Here is a 13,405-nt window from a genome sequence, read left to right as displayed (position 1 = left end):
TGTGTCACTTTTGTGACACACTCCAGCAATGCGTCACTTTTGCGCCTACAGATACGTCAGAAATACTGACGTATCTGTAACTCCTTACGACATGATGCGTCATTTTATAAATATGACGCATCAATGATGACACAAGGAGGGCGCACTGAGAATTGACGCATTGCTGCTTTCACGCAGCGATGTGTCATTTCTCATAAATGAAGCCCTCAATACTTTGAAAAAAACCTCCTACATTGAATTTTCAAGAAGTAAAACTTTCCATTATCATTAAATGGACAGTATTAAATAAGTTTTACAACAATTTGTTTTAAAAAATCTGGGTTCCATACACCTTGCCTCAAACTCACCCTAAACCATAATCTATTCCAAATCCTAATTTAATTATTATCCTAATCTTTATATTAAACCTAATCTGTCCCTTAACCTAACCACTGCTCTACGCCCCCACCCACATTAACTCAAGCCCTGTCTTTCATTGTAGCTCTTAACTTTTTAAACTCTCAGATGCTTTTACCTATATAACATATTCATTCTTAACTGTTACTTGAACAATGTACATCTTTCATTCTTATTTCGTTAGTTGTCTAAAACTAAAATGCACTGTTACTACTTTTCTTCGAAGTGGTTCCCTCGTGATGGCATTTTTACATACATTTCATACTGTCAAAATTCCTAATGACCATCAAATTACTATGTTGAAAAAAGAGCAGACAGTAAGGAAATGACCCCTCCAAAACACAGCACCAGGGAAGACTGAGAGCACCTTCCCCCATCCCTGAGGAGTTTGTATTACATACTGGTATGTATGACATCCAAACACCTCTGTAAGGCACACAGAGTGCCCTATAGGCAGGTTTTCACCAACTCCGCTTAGACATTATTGCCCTTTGTGAATATGCATCAAGCAGTGTGTCCCTTTGGTACAGTATTTAAAGAGAAGGCGTAAATGGAATTTTAGGAACATAATATAACATTACCTGGTATGTATCCTGTGTGGTAGACAGATTGATACCTAGACCAACACAGTTGACAGATAGACAGACAGACAGACATACAGATTATCCAATGCCATGACATCAGTAAACCCTGGGAAATTAGGAGTTGGTGGTCCTATTTCATTATTGTACAATCGAAACGTAAAATTCATGTGAACTGTAGAGATCTTGTTCAATGTCTAGTCTCAATTGACACACATGTACATGAAAACTAAAAGAAATGTTTTTTTTTTTTTTCTGGGAAAGTGCCATTGAAAGTAACACCTTTTTCTCCAATACATCTTAACATTTCCCTCGATGTAAGCAACATTATCTCTCTCTCTCTCTCTCTCTCTCTCTCTCTCTCTCTCTCTCTCTCTCAATGACTTATGCAGCAACTTCTCTAGCTCTGAAGTTTTTCAATTGCATGTTCTGTCTACGTATACGTACGGCATATATTTGGGGTTCTCCAGTGGATGCAAACTCCAACCTCACTGCAGGCCTGGGCGTAAGCTGCAACGGCTGTACAGAAGCACTCACAATCCCCGCCCGTGTCGCAAGCACAGGAATCAGTCACACAGGCCTCATAGTATTTGCTTGGGTCAACCTGTGAGTAGAAAGAAACACAAGAACTGGGAATGGGAGGATACAATGCGTACATCCAATCTAAACTTTCTGAGTAAGTAAAAAGCTTCTAAGAAGAGTGGTGCTAGGGTTTCGCAGATAGTGATAATAGTGTGGTTACAAACACACCAACCTGGTAGGGGAGTCGATGTGTGTTATCAGATCACTAGAAATCCTTCAGCTTGGTGGATGGTTTCAGTGGTAAAGTTTTTATTATACATAAAGGGGGTTGTGACTTGATACGCTAAGCAGAATTGTCGCGCAAGAACCGGACAACGTTACCTGTGAGTGACATGTTGAGAACGCGTCGCTTTTGATGATGCTGCACTGTTTCTGGGACCAAGCTTTCCTGTACGGGTTGGCAGTACAAGCGTCCTTGCCTTCCAAGGCATCTGGGCAGGTGGGATTGGCTTTCCAGCTGTTCCCGAATTCAAGTACATCGCCAACCACAGACTGGCTTCTGGTAGTGAAGTCATTGATACCATTCGAATCAAAGTTGCCACAGAGACCACAAACCGTGCCCTGTGTAACGAGCCAAACAAGTGTGGGTCAATAGTCTTTCATCACAAGCCTTAACAAATTAATGAAAAAAAGACTTGCAGGGAGTTTTGTGCCATACGCATGCCAATGCCTTTGGCCAAGTCAACATACAATCACAGATACTGTTGTTTTTCTTGGGGATGGGAAGTTGGAAACACCATTGAACCTTAACCCTTGGTGGTATTAAGTTACTCAAGGGATTATTGGGTCTTCTGAATACATGTATTGTCCTTATGATTAAATCCGCACCTTAAATTTTGAACTGAGCTTGAGGAACATGCTGGTCTTCTTGTCCCACATGAGGGCCATTCCATGCTTTGACTCGATCACCATATAGATGCCTGTAGAGCGGACATTGTAAGGTATATCCACCGTGCTGTCCCTTTGCACCACATCGATGTGTTCCTCATGCAGGATCATTTCATTGCCCTTCAAAAGAAACAGGCTCAATTAGGTGGAAGACAGGTAAAAAAACAATCTGAATTTGCAGTGACGGCCAATGAGTGTGTGGCTTTATCAGTAAACTACTTCATCTCTTTACAACCTTTCTAAATGATCTCTACTTGTAAAAGTTGATCAAAATGTTCATTTATTGCACCTGTTAACATATGCAATAGTGTGGTGTATGCTGTTGGACTTCAGCTATTTGCCAGAATGCATGTTTGACTCATCTATATCTATCTAATGAACAATCAGAATCCTTGAATAAATATTAATGGAGGATTTAAATTTTCAGTGCATGAAACATAGTACTCCATTGGTGCCCAAAAGAGAAAGTGCATGAGAGCTGGCAGTGTGGTTTTCTATTTCTGTGCCCAATCAAGGGTCTGTATCTCACTTCTATGGCTGAGGGGGTAGCTCAGTCTTCAGGTTCAACCTCAATCATGTCTATTGTGCTGTCTCTCTAAGCAGTGATAAAGATCCTCAGATGTAATAGCCGTTCACTCATCAGCCTCCATGCTAAAACGTACTGAAAGGTGTCAGTACTTAAAGGATTGAGGGTGGCTTGCAGAAATGTTGATTAAGTGCAGAGGGCAGCTGTGCTGACATTACCTAATCATTATGCAAAGATCCCTGGACTTCCAACAGATGGGAATTGCTGTAACCCAAAGAGGCTGAGGCAGCAAACACTGGTGCAATCAAAGTCATGATCAGTCATATTCCTAACAGAGGCATCATTGAAGAAACCCCTTTCTAGACAGAACACATGTGAGTTCATCAATTCATTCAGAGCAATTGCAACTCTTTGAAGCAACAGGGAACAGATACTTTTCACATCTTCAGCCACTCAATTTAATCAAGTGACTATTTCATGTGGTGATGCTAGACCCATATGTGGATTTCGTTTCCAGCTAGAGCTCCATCCGACATCCAGCCATTTCCATGCATACGCAGCACGCGGTACTCACCCCCATGAAGAGCCGAATATTTTTGGAGCAGGTGGTGCCAGTAGTGCCGCAGGGGATGTTCTCGATGATCACTCGGAAGGTGCCAGCAGTGCTGTTGCCACAGTAGTCCTGCGGAGAAGGATATTGTATTAATAAGCAATGGTCCTCGGAAGGTTGTGGGCTGCGAGAAGGAGCCTTATTAGAATACTCCATAAATACCTGAGCCAGGGTGTATTGGCAGTTCCCGTTGAAGCTGAAGCGCTTGCTGTCGAACGTGATGTAATGTCCATCGCCGTACACTGTGCAGGTGCCGAAGCAAGGTTTGTCAGTGCATTGCCACTTCCGGTTCTTGCAGGTGCTGTGAGCAAGAAAACCCTCTCATCAATCAATGAAGCAGTGCAGTCGAACAAGTGCACCCTGCTCCTGCCCGCAAAACACATTCCATGTCCCATGCTTTAGCACTCTTGGACACAGCTTGAAATGCAGGGAGATATGTACAAGAAAATATCAGCGTGTGATGTAATGCCAAATGTGGCAATGCAGCACTCAGACATTTTCAAAATGCAAGTATGTGCCGTATTTACAAAAATGGTGCACCCCTGCCTTTCACCTAGCGCTGGCAATAAAAAAGCTGCCTGGCTCAAATAATCACATAAACATCCTGCACATGAACCATCTTTAAAGGTGATTTGCCATTTCCTTGTGTGCTACAGAGAACAGCACACACAGAAAGAGCAACATATGAAGAGAAATTATTATTTCTCTTCGTATCGCCATCCTAAAACCAGGTTTTACCTGGCCTAAGTTTTTGGTGCTTCCACATATTTGTAAATATGTAGCGGCGTCAAAAAGCAATGGGTGTTGCGGTGGAATGCCCAATTCAACACCCATCGCCTGCCCCCTTGCAGCAGCGAACTACTGCGGAAAGGGGCATATGTACAAGGTGGCATTAAGCCATGTTAAGTGGCTTAATGCCACCTTATAAATATGGGGTATGGAGAAATGCCACCAGAGCGTCAGAAAATGTGACGCTCCAGCGGCATTAGGGGCTTGTAAATATGCCCCTCAGAGTTACTTTCTAGATGCAGCTTATTGATACACCTGTCATTAGGTAACTTGTCTTTTCAGTTCAAAATAATCTTTCAAATGCATCAAACACTGAGGCACACTTCCACTTTTAAAACGTATTCCCTACCTCAGTTGTCTAATTGCAACACCATCCTTCCCTTCTCTTTTTAGCTCTTTGAAGTGGAATATTCTGGGAAAGCACTGCCCTCAGCACCTGTGCCCACGAGTCTCTTCCTGGTCACTTCTCGCTTCAGGTGGCCCTAGATCACAGTGTGTGTATCATTGAGGGCCTTACACAAGTCAAGCAGGCACAGGCAACGAGAGGGGACAGAGTGCACATATGTAGATGTACTTCTTTTTTCATTATCCTCATATGACATGGAAAGGGCGTTCACCTTGTACAAAAGTGGCATCTTGTCCACCCCTTCTGTGGCTTCTGTTTGTACTTTTGTTTAATGAAGGAGAGTCCTATTCACTAAGATCCCTCTGATGATTTCCTCTTTACAGAAGAGGAGCACAACACTGTATTTATCTATTTCATCACATTTAGACCACCTGAGCTTTCTGATCTTTTTTGATTGGATTACAGTGCATGTGTCTTCTGTGAGGTCTGCCATCTTTCCTAATGCCCAATTTTGTAATGTCAACAAACTGTAAAACTAATCCTTGAACACCACTTTTTAGCCCATCACTTGAATAATTGTCATACGTTGAGCCATGACCTACTGCACGTGTAGTCTTTTCCAAGAAAGAAACCACACGCCTTCTTAAGATACTTTGGCTTAAATAAGTCACTCGATGCTTTATACAAATCCTAACATCCATCTTCAAGTGGCCCGTGCCATTTGGTATTTTCTACCACAGTTCAAAAGATCAGGATTTATCCATGACATTGCACAGCAGAGATATCCAGCACTGTTTCAGAATGCACCGATCCGTGCCTAAATCTAGGATAACCGCTGGCTACACAAATGATTTCAATTCAGGTTCACTGCAGATACATATCATGGGGGTATTCATTAAATATAACAAGATTTTGGTCCTTTGGGAACCACAGTGGACAATCCAGGAAATCTGACCTGGCTCCGCGTCTTTTGAACCAAAGATGCCAAGTGAAAAGCTATCCCATGGCTCCAACCCAGGTGGATCAAAACTGTTCAACCCTGGTGTGGTTCAAGAAAACTACACTCTCTTTCAATGAAATAGGTGCCATTTTGTACCAGAGGGCAAAAAGATGTCTTGGGCACGATTTTAACAAAGCCCTGTTGGTTTGCATTAAATCAGTAATCTTTAGCAAAAGTAGTTCACTTGTATTTTCCCATAGGGCCTGTTCTATTAGTCATTACTAGCTTTCTCTTTGTAGTGGAGGAGCCTGAAAGCATCATATGAACACAAATGGCTAGAAAGCATCATATGAACACAAATGGGTAGGAAAGATGAGTAATGGAGCTTAGACATGTTTAGCTTGCCCACAAGCTACGCAAACATTCTTCGCTGGGCTACAAGAGTTATTGGATTATCAGGCGACCACATGTTCAGCTGTTGCAAAGGACACAGCTGTCAAAGGCGCTGTCTGCAGACTGTAGCGAGACGTCGCCCCGGTCTCATTGTCACCGCCAGGACACGCACATGAGGAGTAACATACAGCGACGAGCCCCAGCTCCCTCTTCCCAGTCTGAGCCTATAAAAGATGGTGCCCCTGACAAGCAGTTGAGTGGCAGTGCCTACCAGGTGTTGCAGCTGACGGAGATCTCCTCTCCGGGTTGGTATTCAGCCTCATTGTGGAGACAGGGACAGGCCTCAGCCTGGATGCAGCCACCTTTGCCGTCGAGCACCATCCCCTCTGGGCAGACGCATCCCTTCACGCAGTGGGTGCTGAACTGTAAAGTCAAGGAAGAAAAGACTGTATTATCAGGACCCAGGGCAGAGAAGCAATAGAGCGGACACCTGGTCCTGGAAGAGTCCACGATAAACACATTACAGTCTGCAAACATTTCACAGTCAGAAGACAAGGATCTGTGTGCTGAGTTTTGAGACCTTGGGCCATTGGACAACAACATGGAGGGTCTTCCTCCCCCTGTCCCAGGGACATCTTAAGGATTTTAGGGGCCTGGGCAAATGTATTTTGGGGGCACATTCCCACTTGTACAAATTCTAAATATGTTCACATCTAATGTTCAGGGATTGTGACGTGTTTTCAATATTGTAATACAGCAGCAAATAATCTGTCAATGTGTGAGGTCCTGTGTTGACCTAAACAACACTTTTTTTATGGATGCTGCATGAAACATAAACACAACATTTCTCTTCAAAATGTCTGTAAAAGACTCACATCAGCCACTTTAAAAATAAATTGAAGGAAAACGTTATTCCTATTTAAGAAATATTCAAGGTCATCGGGGCAAGTCTCTGCAGAGCAGAGCCGGCTCTATCGGGGAGCTCCCTGAAAGGCTGGGGCCAGAGCCTACTTTGCCCACACCTTAAAACATCTCCAACAAAAGAAAAGAACTGGCGCAGGCAAAATATTGTCTTAAATCAAACCATCCTCTCCATTTCTCCCCAAGCCTTCGCCCTGTGTGTGTCCACCCTGCATTCCCCCCACCCCAACCCTACGAGACACTCACGCATTCCACGTCGTAAGTCTGGCAGCTCTTCTGGCACTCGGAGCCCTGGGCGTTGGAAGAAACATTTGCGCAGTCGAAGTACACCATGGGGGCCTCGCATTCTGGAGGGGGCGACAAAATGAGAGGAGTGTGAGATATCGGCATGTCTCACTTCCGGAAATGATGTTTTCCCAATCCCCCCTTGTTGGGCGAGGCGGTGGGTTTCTAAGGACACAATTGAGCCGAAGTCAGAACACGATATGCAGCGGTGAAGCGATGGGACCTGACACGAGAGCGGCTCGGCCCCCCTCGCCTGCTCTGCTAGGCCCCTAGACTGGTGGAATGAACCTGTTCTCCGCTGATGAATCTGTGTCCATAGATGATGAATGAATGAGCAAAGAAGTGAATACATTTTACCCAATGGGAGAGTAAAATTCACCCCAAAGAGAGAACGGGAGAATATTATTAATGCCAGTGGTACAGCATGGGGATTCAGAGGGTGACAAGGACTTGGATTTCAGTTTCCGCGGATAGGCGGTGAAGATTACCTGGCTCTTTAACTGTCAGTCCCAAGCAGCTGACCTTCCCCTGGGAGCAGGTGCTGTGGAGAAAAGGGGAGAAAGACAACAAGGCGTTAGAAAAGTGTTCTACTTGTTCAGCTTTCTGTGAAATATTTTTCCTTTTCTTTTTCGTTTTTGGCGGTTTATCGCCACCTAGTGGACAATATTAGGAATTTCTTTCCGGAGGTCTCGTGCTTATTTACTGATAACATACACTGGTTGTTGTTTAGCACCTGCAGGTGCTGTGCTGTACAGAGTAGTTTTGTTTTTACGTTTAGCACCATAGTGCACGGAAATCAATAATCATCTCACATGTTTATAAGACATTTTAAAATAAATAACTTTCCGGTCGTTTGAAATTGCAGATAAAAGGAATATGTGACACCTTTTGTTCCATGTCCTGGTGCAGCCTGCACTCTCATTAATTTTTTTAAACTGCAAACCCACAAATAGCACAAAAGCTGGAGTCAAGGAAATTTCGTAAAATAGTATTAGATGCCATGGCGCCTTATTTTAGAAATGATGCAATGCTGCGTGAAAGCAGCGATGCGTCACTTCTCAGTGCGCACTCCTTGCGACATACCTGATGCGTCATATTTAATGTATGACGCATCATGTCGCAAGGAGTTACAGATACGTCAGTATTTCTGACGTATTTGTAAGCGCAAAAGTGAAGCATTGCTGGAGTGTGACACAAAAGGGACGCAAATCCAGCAATGCGTCCTTTCACATGGGGAAAGCCCCATGTGAAAGGGCCTGCGTTAGTCTTACGCCTGCTGTGAGGCAGGCACAAGATTTTGATGCAACAGCATTTTAGAAGTGACGCAGTGAAATCTCATAGATTTCAGTGCATCACTTTTACAAGTCTTTATGCGGGGGAACGCCCCCCCACCCCCCCCTGCATACATTGTACCTGACGCAGGTATAATGTAGCGCAGGGGTTTACAAAGGGACGCATCTGCTTAGATGTGTCACTTTGTAAATAGTGCGCAATAGGAGGCATGTTTTACGCCGCCGATGCGTCACAAAAAGTGACGCATCAAAAGAGCAAAACTGACGCTAGGCCTCATAAATGAGGCCCATGTATTTTCTCTGCAGGAGACTGGGTGATCGAGGCTGTCTTGCTGGATTTTCAAAATCCATCATTTGTTTGTGTCTCCAGCTCTAGAGCTGGCTGACAAGGCATGATTCATTCATCTGTATAACTTCTTGTAATGCACAGCTGCACTGCTGCAAACCTATAGGTCAAGATGTTGCTGCGCTCACCGAACAGTGTGTACCTTGCCACGAGGTTCATGCAATGTGGCTGTATGCACTGAGTATGTATTGGTGATTCAAACATAGGCATAACATCCGCTAATCCAAATGTACAGAGTATCACCCCTTCCCTCCTAACCAGGTTTTTTAAAGACACCCACAGGACACAAGTCCCATACTTGGGGGTCTTATTATCATATGCAGTTAAAAAATGACGACATAGCAAGTCACACGATGTAATGTCATGCCCTTAAAATAATCTTTACTTAAAAGCTCAACTGTCTATTCTACAGCAACAACAACTTAACATGATCACAAAGAAAAATAAAGACCATTTTTGGTTTTACTTTCTTTTAAATCACGTATTTCCCACATATCAGTGGTGCAGCTGAGCTTGGAAATGCCAATATTTTCAAACAGACGCGTGGAACTTGTAAATTACAATTTTAAACAGCTTTTAGTTACTAATCAAAATATGCTGGTTTTAATATTTTTTTAATATTATACTGGCTGAGAGTGCGTGTTTATTTCATGTTGATGTTCTTAAGCTCTTTCCAAACCCCAACAATGCTTTATACCTGCAGTTTGTTGACCAAAACCTTTTATCATCGAAATAAGGGGAACAAAGCCCCCTTTCCAAAGCATAATGGGAAACTCGGTACCCACGTGTCTACCCCTGACGTCTGCTCTGGGCACCCAGTTGAGTTCTGACCTAGACAGGAATGGCAGGACCCTTATCGTGAACTCACCAGATAGCCTTGTTTTCATGTACAACCTCCCCGGGTGCCATGGAGGAGCCTTGGTAGTAGCAGCCGCACTCTTCGACCTCCACACACTTGCTGCTCTCATCCAGGTACATCCCTTCTGGGCAGACACAGCCGTCGACAGGTAGTATCTTTACACCGCAGGAGTTGTCTGGCTCGCTGAGGGACCGACAGGTGGCCTGGCATTTGTGCGCGGAGTATGTATAGGTCTGTGTCACAGGACAGTCTTCACTGTATTTGCCTTAGGAGGGGAGAGGTAGACAGGAGGTTACATATCATAGGCCCCAAAGTTAAACTAGCGAAAGACACAAAGTTGATGGACGGAATGCAGAACAAATCAAAACATAAACCCCCAGTCAGGAGATCTGGGTTAAATCCATCATTCTTTTGTTCACCTTGCCACCCAATTTTAGACCTGGCCATTAGCAAATCAGTCTTGACCCTGTGCCTCATGGGACTTAAACCAGCGCACGTAAAGGATGAGTCAGAGTGCTGTGGCAACCACAATGTCGAGCATGTCTCTTTAAGTAGCTGGATAATTCATCATGGCCACCGGTGAATGTATGTATGTGTGCATGTAATATATATATATATATATATATATATATATATATATATATATATATATATATATATATATATATATATATATATATATATATATATATATATATATATATATATATATATGTGTGTGTGTGTGTATATATATACATATGTGTGTTGTGTGTATATATATATGTGCATAGATATATATATGTGTGTATGTGTGTGTGTGTGTGTATATATATATATATATATATATATAGCAGCACATATCGACTCGATGAGGTCGACAAAACGGCAAGCACGCAGGTATCCGATTTTGTTAAATATTTTATTGCAAACCCCCCTCACCCCAGACAGAAGCGTTTTGGTATCAAAGCTTCGTCAATATATATATATATATATATATATATACACACCTGAGGCACCGGACAACTGGCACACCGAAGCAGTATTTACATCACAGCAAACTCCAGATGCTCACGCTGTTCCCTGCCCCCCCGCTTTGACATTTCACCATTAACGGTATCCTCCTGCACCTAGGTTCCAGGCACCACTTGGATGCATTATGGGATCTGTTGTCCTGCACTACATGCGGGATTTTACACAGGTGTGGGAACTAACCCTAGGGGTGGAGCTGGCCTGCATCGGCAGGCGTTTAAAGGAGGGACTCACCCGCAGCATGACATCTCCCTGGTAGGACGCTTTGGGCGCTGAGGAAGGCAGAATGGCTGCCGAAATGCATTCGCATCTGTGCCATTAAACCAGTGTTTCCACCGTTTCCTCCTGGGTCACTGTCTTTCTTTCGTTTGGAAGAATCTGTATGCACAAGTTACAGCGCTATCCAGAGGCGCTTTTGCAGATGACCCCCGTCACGCTCTGGGCGGCCAGCTTCACTGGAACATTCGGACTCTTGCAGTCCGGTTTATTTTGCCAGCGTTAGTTGGACAGGTTGGACGCCCGCCACTGAAGCCGAGGAGAAAAGCGAGCAGTTTTGGAATGGACAATTTCATGCTGGGTAGAACACATTGCGGTTCATCCCCTGCTTCATTGACTTTTTGGTATCCGTGGCTGTGACGGTATTGGGGGACCGGAGGAGGCACCGGACAACTGGCACACCGAAGCAGTATTTACATCACAGCAAACTCCAGATGCTCACGCTGTTCCCTGCCCCCCCGCTTTGACATTTCACCATTAACGGTATCCTCCTGCACCTAGGTTCCAGGCACCACTTGGATGCATTATGGGATCTGTTGTCCTGCACTACATGCGGGATTTTACACAGGTGTGGGAACTAACCCTAGGGGTGGAGCTGGCCTGCATCGGCAGGCGTTTAAAGGAGGGACTCACCCGCAGCATGACATCTCGCTGGTAGGACGCTTTGGGCGCTGAGGAAGGCAGAATGGCTGCCGAAATGCATTCGCATCTGTGCCATTAAACCAGTGTTTCCACCGTTTCCTCCTGGGTCGCTGTCTTTCTTTCGTTTGGAAGAATCTGTATGCACATATATATATATATATAGATATATATATATATCTATATATATATATATATATATATATATATATATATATATATATTGCTGCACGCTCGCTCGCATCCAAGAAAGCAGACGGCACTCGGAGCTGGATACTTTTTCGGTTTATTGACAGACCCCCGTCACCCCATCAAAAGACAAACGCGTTTCGCCGTGAAACGGCTTCCTCAGTGTCAATTGTGCATTGTAAAAAATCGCCATTTAAACTCCAACTCTTGTTAACAATAGAAAGAGGACTAAGCCAAACATTACATGGAAATAGCGGCAGACATATTGTAAAGTGCTAATGCTTACTGATTCTCTATGCAGCATAGGAGAAATGGCGATCAATAAAGTGCTCGTGCATTAAAAAAAACAAAGAAGGCAAAAACGTCCCTTCGTGATACGTTAGACATTCTTTGGCTCACAAACAACTTAAAGAGAAAACGCTTTCGACCAGTTCAAATCATGGTATGTACAATTATACATTGTATCAATATAAATATATATATATATTGTGATACTTTTAAATTCAAGATGCTGATAATAAATATCATTAAGTGTCCCCCGCAAAGATGATCTATATGGGGAACCACGTAATTCACTGAAGGGAAATATAAATGTAATTCAACCTTCTTTACACAACCATATATCAAAGTGCATCGTGTACATATGGTCTTTCTCTTTCATGTTGTTTTGTACATGTGTGTGAGTCCGTAAGTGGCTATAACGCCCTGGATGGGCATGTTTGTTTTTTGTTTTTGTACATCTAGCCCTGTATGGGCATGTGACTCCCTGATATAAGTACATTGTTGACATATATACTGTGTGCAGGGATGAATGAGGCAGATGATGTTGTCGTATATTATTTTCAGAAGTTGCATATCATTACTTGTAAAGAGGTACCCCTATAGATCAATCCAGATGTACCCAAAGTTCCTCATCATTGTTGAGACCTGTCGGTTTCATTGTTTGAAGGTCTATGATGTATTTGGATTCCATAGCCCTGAGGGTTCTGATCTTGTCACCACCTCTTTCTTGTCTTCCTAGTTGATCAATTAGATAGAATGACAAGAGATCCCTGTTACTGTTATGGTGGGTCTCAAAGTGGCGTGCCACCGGGTAGTTCTTATCCCTGTTTGTGATGGTACGCATGTGCTCCAAGATGCGCTTTTTTGCTGGATTGATGGTACTGCCAACGTATCTCTTGGAGCACGGACAAACCAGAATATATACAACGAATTCCGAGTTGCAATTCAGGAATTTCGTGATATTCCTGGTTGGTCGTGGATCTTTCGGTCTACCCTCATATTTGGTCTTCTTCTGGCTATACTTGCACGCTTTGCAGTGCATGCAAGGATAAAAACCTTGTATGGGTTTGGATCTGGACGCTATAGGGGGCTCAGTGTAGTGGCTCCTGGTAAGATGATCACCGAGTGACTGGCAACGTCTGTATGTGATCAAGGGTCTAGGCGATATTCTGTTCTTTAAGATGTTGTCTGTGGTCAGAATATGCCAGTTGTTATTGAAGATTTGGACCAATTCTTTTGATCTCATGTTGTAAG

General features: G+C 43.5%; 1 protein-coding gene across 1 annotated transcript in view; it reads right to left on the bottom strand.

Moving 5' to 3' along the window:
* The window catches only part of LOC147733192 (uncharacterized), a 77,830-nt gene that overhangs the window by 25,189 nt on the left and 39,236 nt on the right, over nt 1–13,405 (bottom strand). The window contains exons 18-26 of the mRNA XM_086957734.1: nt 9,764–10,019; nt 7,746–7,798; nt 7,219–7,319; nt 6,323–6,474; nt 3,746–3,884; nt 3,548–3,655; nt 2,388–2,567; nt 1,881–2,120; nt 1,425–1,581 (exon numbers count right to left, since the gene is read on the bottom strand). Of these exons, the coding sequence (XP_086813860.1) occupies nt 1,425–1,581; nt 1,881–2,120; nt 2,388–2,567; nt 3,548–3,655; nt 3,746–3,884; nt 6,323–6,474; nt 7,219–7,319; nt 7,746–7,798; nt 9,764–10,019 (1,386 nt within the window). The remainder of the gene's footprint in view (nt 1–1,424; nt 1,582–1,880; nt 2,121–2,387; nt 2,568–3,547; nt 3,656–3,745; nt 3,885–6,322; nt 6,475–7,218; nt 7,320–7,745; nt 7,799–9,763; nt 10,020–13,405) is intronic.

The sequence above is a fragment of the Lissotriton vulgaris genome, chromosome 2_1, assembly GCF_964263255.1.
Source record: "Lissotriton vulgaris chromosome 2_1, aLisVul1.2, whole genome shotgun sequence".
Lineage (NCBI taxonomy): Eukaryota > Metazoa > Chordata > Amphibia > Caudata > Salamandridae > Lissotriton > Lissotriton vulgaris.
This window is presented reverse-complemented; position numbering and strand designations above follow the sequence as displayed.